This window comes from Tetrao urogallus (genome assembly GCF_951394365.1).
Source record: "Tetrao urogallus genome assembly, chromosome: 2".
In the NCBI taxonomy this organism is placed as follows: Eukaryota; Metazoa; Chordata; class Aves; order Galliformes; family Phasianidae; genus Tetrao; species Tetrao urogallus.
The window spans coordinates 86,336,035-86,349,724 of record NC_136814.1 but is presented as its reverse complement, the minus strand read 5'-3'; the positions used below and the strand labels follow the sequence as shown (position 1 = coordinate 86,349,724).

The following is a 13,690-nucleotide window of genomic DNA, read 5'->3' as shown; positions in this document are numbered from 1 at the left end:
ATTTTAACTTTGTCAAACCTATTTGGAAAAGGCTTCAAGTGATTTACACGTGCTGAGTATGTTTGCCTCCTTTAGCATTTCCCACTGTGCATCAGCGATCCCAACAGGCCTCTCCATTGGAGAGGAATCCTGATCTGGACATCAACTGTTTAGAAACGAAAAAACATGACTCTTCTCCAAGACAACTTTGGTTGCACTGCTCTTAGCTGTTAAAACAATTCCAAGACTTCATCAGCAGGATTGCTGTGAATATGTCTGAGGAAGCTGACAAAGTGCTGCGTTAGCAGTCCCAGAAGAACTGGATCAATATCATTGTTCACTTAATTCAAAGAACAGCTGAAAAAGAAGTTCAAGTGGTCTGAGTTGTCTTGCTTAAAGCCTGTAAGTGCTACGACCATTGCAAATGTAATAAAATTCCTGCTTTACAGTCGAAGAATCCTTTGGTCTTATCAATATATATTCCATATATACTTAAGAAAAGGAGGGACATTCACCAGATTGCAAAAATGAATTCTAACTGCATCAACACTGCATATAAACTGGATCCATTTAAACTGGACTGCTGTTGTAACACAAAATGGATCAACTGCAGTTAGAGGTGAATTATCCCCAGTTCATCCCCAAACATCAGTTTTTGTTTTGTTTGTTTTCACATTCTTTTCCATGCTTGATTCATTTTATAGGTGAGTATTTTAGTGATGACCAGGAGAGTATATCAACTGCTAGAAATCCTATTGGATTCCCTTCAATCCTTTGCTGAGTTCTTCTGTCTTCCAGCTCCCTGAATATATAGTCCTGAAAGAAGAAAATAGGAAACTCTGCTAACAAGCTGAGCTCATTATTGTCTTAGAGACATAAGAGAAACATGTTTAGTTTCAAGAAGAATGTGCATGCTTAAGAAATGAATGAGTTTTTCATGCTGAATTTTCTAATCTACCATACTAAGAGGCAGCTCATTAGTTATAAAATTTTGTAACTTTTCGGTGTAGATTTTTGAGAATGTGTTATAGGTTTTTAATTGGACAGTTGTGTTCTGCACTACTGAAGAGTTTTTCTCTGCATCAGCCTTGGGCTGCTCCCTCTGGGAGTACTGCCCTGACACCAAGCACTGATCAAAATGGAAGTTGGTGACCCAACACTGCAACCCCAGAGGCATGTGAATAATTCCACTGTTGCAAAGAAAATCTAAAACTATACTCTTAAATTTAATAAAAAAGGTCTTAGTCTAGTTACTCATACTTTTAAGTGAGTAACAACAAAAAAACACTCTGCAGTTTTTGTAATGCAAGAGAAACTGCAATAATATAAAACAATGTTAAAAAAAAAGATTAAGTACATTTTCTGTAGTCTGATCAGTGAATGGAAATTACTTCATAGTTAATAACAATATGAATAAATACTATTATGAATAAATATTTATATGGAAAACAGTTAATCAGAGACTATTCCAAGAAGAAGCAGACTGATAAAAAAGATTATCTAGCTTTATTTTAATACATTAAAAATGCTTTGGTTTTTTTTTTCACTTTCAAATAAAGAACTATATGCATGAACCAGATGTATTCTATATGCATATGAAGCTTGGAGTCATTGTAAAGTAGTTATGACCTAGTAAGCTTGAAATGCATGTAGGTTGATGATCCACCTCTCTCTGCTAATTGCTTTTGCTTCAGTTAAAGCTTCTGTTAAAAAAAAAAAAAAATCTGTTCTCTCTCATGACAGCATCAAAATAGCATAAACCTTTCAATCATAGCTGTTGATTACCGTGCACAATCAGACGCTCCCATCCCAAAAAAGATGATGACCCAAGAGGCAGATCTCTGACAGGTTGAGCAACAGGGCCAGTAATTTTGATCATTTTGGTTCAGCAAAGGATGAGTGCAGATGTTCACATAAAATCCATTAACAGCTAATCAGATATTTCTATAAAAACATGAATGCTTGCTGAATCAAGGCCTGAATTAGTAACTTTAATGAGGAAGCTTTCATTCTTAAACTCATACACAATGGTGTAGAGGTACACAAAAAGTCACATACTAAGATTTAGACATAAGATAGCTGTGTATGTAAATATACGCATGTTTGGAATGTTAGATAGCACTCCCACTGTAAATCTGAAAAGGAGCTTTTCTGCACAAGGAGAATACCTAGTTTAAGAAAACAAGCAACACATGGAAGGAAGCCTGTTGGGGAACATGATATTGCAGTAAGCAATTTACCAACAGCACAGCTGAATCTGTCATCACCGCTCTAAGTAAAGCTGCGTCACTTCTAATTTTCACTTCATATTAAAACCAATTAATTTAGAAATACTGAGTACCTTCCAATTTAGCTATTTTTTCAAAGAGTTCAAGTATCATGTGGCTGCTGTGGGAGCAGAATTATCACAAGTTCCATCTGGAATGTACACCAGAAGAAGATGCATGAGAATTGGACCTGAAAGCCACACAAGGAGAACACAATAAATCAGACAAATGTTGACTAGCTGTTAGTGCTACCAAAAAAAAGAAGTGCTTTGCAGATTTTGCTAAATCATCAAAAATAGGTGATTAAGTGTAACAGAGAAGACAAATCTTTCTCCAGGAGGAAAGTTACGTTCTGCCTTGTGCTGCTTAAATTCATCTCACCCTCAGTGCACTCTGCATCTTCCTGAAAAATCTAACACTTGTGTTCTACTCCCCAGTTTTTTCTGTCTGCTAGCTCTGCTAGCAAAGTAAAGGCCGGACTTCATTGTCCTTTATCCAAAATGGAAAAAAATCGGTGGAGAGAGGTGTACTTTATCACAGAAGCATGAGTTAAGTTGTAGAAAATCATGTTGGGCATGAGTTCATGTGTCAGTCATGTGATTTGTATGACACATGCCAAAACACAAAGTTTTACCTGTGACTCTGCTGGCTGACTGTAAGAGCATGCTCTCGCCAGCATAGAGTGCATCATCTCATACAACTTGGTACACCGACACATATGCTCTACTTCTTTAATCTACTTCTTTAAGCGTTTCCTTACTTTCTTGTTGAAGGAAATAGTACATTATACATTTTCTCATGACTGAAAACAATCAAACACACAATTTTCCTTAGATTTGACCACAGATGGTAGAAAAAAATAGTGATGTTTTGCACCCACTTTTAGTATTAGCTGCGTTTTGTGTTTGTTTCTCCTGTTATTCATTGAAGATCTTTTTTAGGATTAATTAGATAACATGACTTACAGACATTTCCAAATATATATTAATTTCACTAAAAAGAAAAGCCATAGTTTCACTCTTACTTCAGCCACTTTAGCTGGTGTGATGTCTCCTTCATATGGGCATCCCAATGCACAAGAAACATACCTACAGTAAAAAGAACAACACACAAAGATGCTTCTGTTCTATATATGCATTTCTGTAACTGTCCATGCTACATTAAAAAAAAAAAAAAAGCTTAAATATAATTTTGAACAATTAAGCTAGTCAGTGTAGAATAAAGTTCTCAATGAAAAGTTAAAATTACATTACATGAGAATAGCAGGTTTCCCCAATTTCTTTTTAAATCACAGAACAAGATTTTATAGTTTTATTTATGCTCAATATGTTACAAGTTGTAAAGCACTGGCAATGCAGCCAAGTTAACTCTGCTGCAGGAAACTTCAGTTTTTCTTGGTATTTCCTTTATAAGTTACAAGAGTCCACTCAAGTTTTGCCTTGCCTGGCCCACACAAGCTATTCAGAGGAAGCATCCTAACACTTCCTTCCTTGTGCCTGCTACCTGGATCACAGAGAGCAGTAGAAGGACATAAGCAACTTAAAACCACCTCACCACTTCATCAGTAGTTGGAACTGCAGTGAATAGGATAGCTTTGGCCCTTTGTGCTGGCATCTGTGTCTCAGTGCCCCAGGAGAACTACAGCTTCATTGCTTGGGACAAGAAGAAATCGAGTAACCAGACTGTGTCTCTCAGCAGCTGTCTATTCCACAAAGCACAAAAACTGAAAGCCACAGATGAATCTTCATTGTTCAGTCTTAATGCCGTGATAATGTAGAATTGGGTTTAAATTTCCTTTTCTCAATAACAATTAAAAGCCATGAAATTTCAATTATATTTCTAATTGTTTATCTTAAATTGATTAAGAGTAGCATTAAACCAACCAGAAACAGCCATTCAAAATCAAAGTATGTGCTGCTGTAGAGGGATTTACAACAGCTTCAAAGACAGGCAAAGCCCCAGCCCCAGTGGGAGGTTACTCAACTGCTTAATAGGAGAACAAGAGCCTTCATCGATCCCCTGTCATTTCCCTTCCCTCAGCACTGAAGAATATAACACAAAATTATACACTGTATAATGAAACTAGATTGAAAAGATGCCAGTTTGTATGTAGTCAAGATCCGTAGGGTAAAATACATGTTTTTTCTTTGCAGTTGACAGAGAAACTGATTCATAGAATGTGAAATCGGGATGAGTAACAGGCAAAAACTAATTGTGAAAAAATGTCAGCATTTTAATGCATGGAATATATTCCATCCTTCATTTATATATGGCACATTAGAACTTGCAGTGAGAATGAAGCAGATCCGGAACCTAAAAAGCCCTTGATTAGCCCTGACAAAGAAATGGAAAAGAAAGTTCATTTCCACGAAAGTGGTTAGGTCCATTGCATCCTACTTGTAATTTTAACCCAGATGCCCAGTAGGCATGATTTCAATTATCTTTACATTATTATAAAAACCAGGTTTTTCAACCTCAACCACACACTTCAATAAATATCCTTCAATTTAGTTGTCACCATTTAAATTTTAACATTCCAAATTTTCTTATCTATATAAAACAGTAGCTACTTTTAACAGTTGAGCACTGCTCTGCTTTTCAGAAACATGTAACTCAGAAACAACTGGAGAAAATTTCCTTAACTTTCTTGTCTGCATACCAAGAGTTTTTCAAAAGGTACCAAACATGACAAATGTCAGAACCAAACCAAACACACAGACTTTTAATGAAATGAATTTGAAATATCAACCACGGCACTCATTGTGAAGTGAGGCAAAACTAGTACAAAGTAAATACAAAACATACAGTACTTATTTACACGTTCACTTTAATTATGTATAACTTACATGTTACTAGCACCTTAGCACCTTAGATCACTAAGACCTGCATTTTGTAGTGATAATGTGGCACAAGTGGCATCCTGAATGGCATATGGCAAACAGAAGTAAATACAGGCCAAAAGGTACCTACAGAACAAGGAACTACTACTCCCTGTAGTTCCCATCAACCATCCCTCAGCCTGAGCTCACATAATGCAGCTGGGCCTGCTGGAGTATGAAATTATGTGGTGACCTAAGGAATCTGCCTACTACAATGCACAAATCTGTTTGAGATTATGAACTCTCTGCATGCTTCCACCATTGTAACTAGAATGAAATTTTAAACAAGGAAAATACAGCAAATATAATCTAACCGGGCACCCGATATTCAATATTAGACTGGAAAAAATAGGGACTAGGGAAAAATTAGCCAGGTAAAGGAATTCCTACCATAGAGAGCAAAGTTCTAAGGATAATGAAATAATTGTTTTTAGTAGAGTTTGTCAAGGATACACACTAAGGATTTGGTAGAATTTTGTCAGAAACACTCATTTAATGACTTGCAATTAAAAACGTGGTGGTTACATGAAATTTCTTGGTACTGTCCTTACAAAAAAGCAGTGGGATTCTATGAAGAAAGGACAGAATCAACATAAATGAGACTCAATAGGCAGCAATGACAAAGGAATGAAATGCCTGAGACTGTAAAATAGTGAAATGCATATATCAGGATAAGCATTTCTAGAAGAGAATATAAAACATGAATTTCATTTGACAAGTTGTTATGTTCTCACTGGAAAACAGACATGATTTGAGTCATCCATAGAAAAAGCTGGAACAGATGCCTGCAAGGGCTGGTACAGCTAGCAGCAGTACAATCTCTCACGTGAAAAGAAAACACATATACAAATTAATAAACTCGAGGAAGAGGAGGTAACTTAATATTAAAACCTATCTGTTATCTACAGATACATTTGGTAGCTACATTTTCTTTGCAGTATTTGAAATAATCCATAAGGCATAAACAAAGAATCCAGTCAAGGCAAGGGCCTTAAGACCTCCACCCACACCCTTTCAAATTGCAGACAACCTTGAAGAACATAGAAAGAATTGCTTAGAAAGAAGAAAATTAACAAGATCGAGCTACAGGAAGCAACAAAGGACACACATTTAAAGAAGAGCCTGGTCCAGTGCAGCAAACACTACTGACAAGGCAAGAAGAATGGAGATAGACTACTGTTTCTGAGATGCTGTCATCAGGGAGTTTGGTGAGAGCTGTTGCAGTTGCAAGCAAGGAACAGAAGCCAAAGTGTAGGAGTTATAGGAGAGAATCACAGAAGAGGGTCTCCAGACAGTAATTATAAACAGCGCCTTCAATGAGCTTAGAAATGAAGGAGAGATAGGCAATGAGATATGATATGAAGAACCAAGTAGGGTCAAAGGTGCAATTTTTAAGAGGCAAATGCTTGCTTATATTGCAGTGGAAAAGAGCCAGAGGACAACGAGAGGTTAAGAAAGAGAATAAGGGAGGGATGAAATAAGAGGGAGAACAGAACATGGGGTCACTGGGGCAAGTGGAAGGGGTACAGATGGAAACTAGACAAGAAACTCCTGCTGCTCGACAGTGGAGAAGGAGAAAAGATTACGGAAGGGGAATGACAGAAGGAAGAGCACAGTGTATCTATTTTTCCACACGAGAAAAAGCAAGACATTGTGTGAAGAAAAGAAGCAGAGGGAAAAAGAGGGAAGAGTTTGAGCAATAAGTTATAGAGACAACTGGGATTTAATTTGGGGATTCACTTAAGTTAGAGAATACAGCTGTTTTCTACAAAAGATGGCAAGACTGAAAGAAAAGAGGAATTTGTAATGAAAAGACTGTCTTGGTCTCAGGATATTCACCAGAGACACTCCTCACTATATGAGCAGAAGCACATATCTGGGAGTTCACAAAGGAGACTTTGCAATGGAAGTGTTTAATTCTAAGTACGTGCTTAAATCTTTGCTGAATGAAGGCCAGGCATTTTAGTAGCTTAACTGTGTCTTTAGCATGCTATCACTAAAAGAACTCAAGCAATTGGGAGCAGAAAGAAGAACTTGCAATATGTGAAGTTACCTATAAAGCCGCCTTAGGAACACACAGGTAGATGCTGTTTTTCTCACTCAGGTTTTATGAGACCAATTACTTCCTTTAGTAAAAAAAGTGATAAAAAGATCCCTACTTGCATCCCCAGGCAGAGTTTGCCCAGTCTCTTGCATGTTTTTTCAGAATTCATTGCAGGTGAGGATCGTTTGAGTTTCTCCTAAATTGCCTTCTATGCATATAACAACAATTTAAAACGCAAAACCCAACAAATTTACTGTGTAATATTTTGGACAAAAATGCTAAACAGCCTCTGGGGATGGGGAGGGATAAGGAAGAGGAAGAGAGTTTTCAATTTCTTCCAATAAGCCAAAACTAAATTGCTGTGCTCCACAAATGCTATAGACAGTATAAAGTCTCTGAGATCAAGGTGACTAGTAACAGTGATAATCACCACACCAGCCCAATGACTGTGAAATGTAGGATACAAAACCACAAACAGGGTAAATGAACAAACTTTTCATAACCAAAGTGTTAAAATGAAAATGAATCCAAGCAGAAACTCAACTCCATGTTGTAATCAGACCTTTGTCAGCTTGTTTCAGCAAGAGTTCAAGAGCCAGATCCACAGCTGCTACCACAGCTGGAAGCACAGAGCCTCCTGAGAAGCCAGTTGCAGACTCAGATGCTGCTGTTTCCTGTTTATTATTATAGTGTAAGTTCGCATATAATTTACCATGTTCACTGCAGATGTATTTATTTTTATTGGATGTTCGTGCTAAAATGTATGTGCCTATCGTTTGGTAAATTCATAATATTAAGGTTGATATATTCTGTCTCTTTGCAAAGGAAGCCATTTGTTAGAAACACACAATCTTTACTGTAAGGAGAGGGTAATACAAAGAAGAGAGGGGGGAAAGGAGATTGTTCTAGAAACAAAATCTCCAAGACAGCCTCAAAATGTGTAAATAAGTTCAGGATTTTTTTAAGTACTTAAAAAAAAAAAAGTCCAGAAAACACCACTGAATTCTATGAATGATTTTTCAACCTCTCTAAAAACAGAATACTATTACTATACTGAAGGGCCATTTCTGGGTTAGTAACTATGGCTAATTATTCAAGCAATAATCAATAACATACTACCAAGCACTGCGTGGTTATCTATTTTATAATTTCATACAAACAATTATATCTAATTTTACACTACCACTTGCAATGAAGAGGGATTGCTTAAATTCAGAGAAGAGAAATAAGAGAAACAAGTAAATACACTTCCGGCCCTACAGTAATATTTCCTATCTTCCTGGCACCAAACAGATGAGTACAAATTGGTATAACATGGTTCTTAAGGAAAATCTCTCTTCTAATATTGTGTAATCATCCACCATGATGGAATTATTATAACAGTTCCTTCATTATTTTCTTAACTTTTGTGCAGTAGAGAGAAATGCACCAAGTCCCAACTCCTAACAGTTTCTGGATTCTCAAACTTCTCCAGGGGACCGTGACCAGATGGCTTAATACTGTACAACCCCGTAGACTAGTTTACCATTTACACATTAAAATGCACTGCTTCCAAGTCTGTTAAATGCTTGTCTACATTTTGTTGTTCCCACAGTCTCAAACATAGACTCACTTCTAGCGACATGAACGTGCTAAGCTACTATTACTAACTTTCTAAAGCAGTGATACTAATACAAATCACCCTCTTATTAATATAATTGTGGCTATGCCAAAGAACTCTCAATCTGGCCTAACAACGATGGTTTAACGCAATTCAGAAAAAGCATATGTAGTCTAGCCCTAAGTACTCTAAAAAGCCAAAAATGTGAATTCTAAGTTCCTGTCTTTATTGGTAAAATATACACAGCTTTAAACCACATTGATCTGTGCAAAACTGCATTGTCGGAGTTTCATCTCATAGTACTTCTCATTGGGTACAGTGTTGTAAGGCCAGCCAAATGTCCTGCATTAAGGTATCTAAGGTGAACTGTCAAAAATGGAAAAACGGCATTATTGAACTGAATTATTAAGATCAAATTGTCTTGAAAATCAGAAGTTTCAGATACTCAAAATGTTTCATTATAAAAATAAACATCTCTGGAATTGCATGCCATAAAATATATCAAAAAAAATACCAATGTGTTCTTCCCCCCCTCGCCCCCCCCTTTTTTTTCCCCCAGAATAAATCCAAATATCTTTAGCAGAATGAAGAAAATTAAACTTTATTCTTTCTGTTAGGTTTTGTACTATTTTGTATCTTCTTATTATTCTTTATATTAACATAGATGTACAATAATAACTATTTACTATGATCAACAAGGAAGTATACACTTTTAAATCTTAATGTTAAGATAATTTAATTATAACATAATAAATGTATTGTTTGAACTATTTGAATAATTTTGCTGTGTAATTGTTTGTATGACATTTGTGTGCCACAGAAAAAAAAAAATTCCTAAATTTCAAGTGTATCAACTGGCACTGAATTCCATACAAACATGGATGCTTGCCAAATATTGATACAATTCAATAATCGTTTCCATATTGTGAACTTCGGGACACTGCTGCTCATTCTTAAAAATTATAGACTATAAACAAAGGAATTATATACATCAGTTTAGAATTAATGTGTGATTACACGTGCTTTAATTTATGAAGCAGCAGCTTTGTAAGGAAACGCTTCCAGAGTTAGAAGTTATTTTATAGCAAACATTTCCATCTGTTCTTCCAACGCTGAAACTCTAAACATTCGCGTACACACTCAGATTTACACATGCACATGCAAATAGTCCAAAAGGGCTATTCACAGGGAATTTTTTCAGGACTGTGACATACGTACAGCTTTTAATTACAGGTCATAGAAAGGTGTTTTTTGATAGATTAAAAAAAAAAAAAAAAAAAAAAAAAAAAAGGAACATTTCAGCTCTATATTCACCATTAATTTTCTTCAGGACAAACACAATCCTACACAGAACCAAACGTTTCAGATGAATAATACTGCTTCACTGTCACAGAACTAAAGTAGGAACTGAAGAGCTATTTGTGAAAAGAGGTGGAGAGCGTGGATGAGAAACTCCTTAATTTCTTAAAGGCTCTCTACTGCAATAACTGCACTTTCTCTATTCAAATTATGTACTATATTAACTTTAAAGAATGTGGCTTAGCCAGAATTTGCTTAACTTTCTCACTATACCTACACTTACACTAAAATTTCAATTTCAGTAAAACACAGTCCAATGGACTACTTGTAACTAGCATGTGCCACAATTTTTCACTAATCCTGGATTATTTGAGTTCATTTTTAATCACAGAAAAAGATGTGATACTTGTAATAGTACCTGAATGATGCATTAAAAGATATAATCCTAAAACCAGCTATATATTTTGTGCCATGTCCCATGCAAAATACACATAGTAGTCATTAACTGACCACACAATTCATAACACTGATTTGGCACAGTGTCTTCACAGAATGTGTCCCAGATGTTATTGTAAAGTTTTTATACATGTACAAAAACTAAAAATTAAAACCCCTTTATGATGCTAATAAATTGTCTAACTTCTATGACCATATGCAAGATTTCAATTCCTCATAAACATTTGAACTAATTTAGTAAACATTTAGAAAACTACACTACAGATTTTAAACGTGACAGCTGACAACATAAATTTTCTGGATGATGATCGAGTCAATGTTAGTGCAGCTGTAGCAACAGTAAGACATGCAAAAGCTTAACATTTAGTTTCAACTATTTGAGTGCATTTTTCATAAGATTCAAGGATTGCCAATGATTTACACTCAATACATAAAGTCTAAATTGCCAGTAAAAATGGGAAATAAAATTTGAACCCCTTAAAATTATTTTGAAAGTATTTTTCAACTGCACAAATAAGGACTTAGGGCAAGACACTAAATTATCCATTTCCTGAAAATAAATAACACTTTAAACAACAACAGTTCTTTAGAAAGGAAACAATCACTGTATTGAAATTAATAGAAACACAATTCATGCATATTTTTATTACCTAAGTAATTCAAACAAAATATTTTGCCTGCAACATTTATATTAGAAACCAAAATGCGTAGTCCTGGACGTTTGCATGTGTAAAGGCTGTGGAATTTGGCCACAGCTCTTCAGATGTAGCTGTTCTCTAAGAGATTAATTAAAAACAAAAAGTTAATTCTCAATGTACAGAATGCAAATCTTTGCCCTTACATTATACAGCTTTACTTTATGTTACTTTCCATCACAAAAACTACTGATACATTCATTCTACCTGTTGTAATTTTTATAAACCACAAAGTTCTGCTTCTTCTAGCATTCAGAGAATCTTGCAAAGGTTATTAAAATGTTTTAGGGAAAATAACATTTATTTCATTTGCCACTAATTCTTTTAATAGCAGCTAAATTGGGATTAGTATATCAAGGTCATAAATCACAAGCTCTGATAACTAACTTTGTTGACTGTTTTATCTCCAGGAAAAAGTCGCCTTGATTGCAGTGAATATTTCTACTAAAGATATTTTTAAATTTCACTTCCTGACTGTCTTTTCCACATTCTGTTCTGTGTCATTAAATGCAGTGTAAAGCTCCACAAGTCCAAAGCTAATGCAATATATACATAATCTGATTATATTTTCTCTGAGTTAAATCATCTCATTTTGGAATACTGTGTGGGGTTTTTGGGGTTTTTTTTTGTTTTTTTCTCATTCTTTTCTGCCTTGTGGCCATACATAATTGATCAGATAGTTAACAATAAATGTATGGGAATGTTGTAGAATCCTACCATGGGAACGGCTATTTCCATCACATGTCAGTTTATCAGAGCCAGAATAATTGCTGCTGGCATATCACAAATGCCTTAAATGCGTACTCTGTGCAAAAAAAGCAGCAGGGTTCCAGCTTCTTAAGCATGTGCAAACTAGTGCAGAGAATATAAGTTACCACTTTAAGCTTCAACATCAATCTAGAGTCCACCACAGGGGGCTTCTTCATCACCTGCAGTTTACATCTTCAGAAAGTTCAATTGTTGACACCCGTAGCTATCCAAAAATGCACGCAATGCAATCCACAAGCTTTGAGGACTCCCTTGATTGCTGGCTGGCTCTATTGGGCCATATGTTTGATGTTTGGTAGTGAAATACAGGAACACGAAAGAGAAAACACTGCTTGACATGCGCTAATCCCTGAGCTTAGTCTTCCTGGAAAACTTAAGTCACTCATTATGCTCTCAGCTCAGAGTTCAGTTTCAGAAAAACACAGCAAACAGCGGCTGCAGAGACTGGTTAAACAGACTTCTTATAAAAGACTTTGCTCAGGAAGGCAAAGCTTGACTCAAGAGATTAGCCGCTAGTTGGAGTATTTAACTCCATTACAATTTTATTGTTTCTTAATTAGGTTCTTATTTCTCTATCCAAGTGACTGTCCATCCAAATTGGGCCAGACCAGGCCAGGCAAAAAGGACATGAGCAGGTATGAGATATATTATAAAAGCTTTTCTCAAGGCAAACACTGTGTTGTGCAAAAAGTTCACAGTAGCATTCTCTCTTCACTGTTCTGAAGGAAAGACAGATCTCAGTATTTATTCCCAGACAGGTTTCCAAGAACTGACTCTCTGAGATATCTACTTCTTTTCAGCTCCAGGTATTTCCTGAGTCTGATGCAGTTTGCATGACTAGCACTCCTCAATGAATCCCAGTGTTGAGTTTCATCTTGAAACATGTATACAAATGTTTTTTGCGTTCACAAACAATCTTAGATATGAAGCTCAATGTAATGCAACAGAAAATGGAAATGGAGAAGATTGTCAAAAGGCCACTACCATTCAGGAATTCTGAAATTTTAAAAGAAAATATACTAGAAAAAGAGAAATACTGGAAGATTTCAGAGTTTCACACAGTAGATACTGTATATGCTCCAGATCTCCAAGTTTTCACAACAACTTCCATGAAAAATATTTTTTTCTTTAGGAATGGATCTGTTATATTATTTTTATACCTTGATTATACAGTATATGAATACTACTATAAAATAAAAGCATTCAGGATATTTTTTAAGGTTCAGCAACACAAAATACGTTTTTTTCTGTCATCGGTGATGACAAAAAAACCCTGCATAATAAAATGGATATGTATATACACATTGTAATTTCCAGATAAATCTAGTTGCCACTAATTGTTGCAAGATACAGAACAAAATTACTAAATATATTCACTTAAGAAAATAATATCACAGTAAAGGCTATTATTTCATTAATTTATTACATAAAAGTATGGTAGTATGCTTTTTTACTTGTAAAAAAAATAAACTTCTAACAGTATTCCAAAAATTCGATAATATTTAAGAATCTTTATATTTACCCACGCACTGGAATATTCATATTTCTTGCTGACTTAGCAACTTCTTCAAATTTTTCTATGCTCTCTTCAATAGAACAATTAATATTCATTTTGCTAAAAGATTCAGATGCTGCACCAAATACTGAAACCTCTGTAGCCCCTGCTGCAATCTGAAAAATACATTTCAACAGAACAGAATTAT

General features: G+C 35.4%; 1 protein-coding gene across 1 annotated transcript in view; it reads right to left on the bottom strand.

The window, feature by feature from the left end:
• The window catches only part of HMGCLL1 (3-hydroxy-3-methylglutaryl-CoA lyase like 1), a gene marked incomplete at both ends in the record, with an annotated part of 72,401 nt that overhangs the window by 31,876 nt on the left and 26,835 nt on the right, over positions 1-13,690 (bottom strand). The window contains 2 exons of the mRNA XM_079550373.1: positions 3,271-3,334; positions 13,510-13,658. Coding sequence (XP_079406499.1) covers positions 3,271-3,334; positions 13,510-13,658 — 213 coding nt within the window. The remainder of the gene's footprint in view (positions 1-3,270; positions 3,335-13,509; positions 13,659-13,690) is intronic.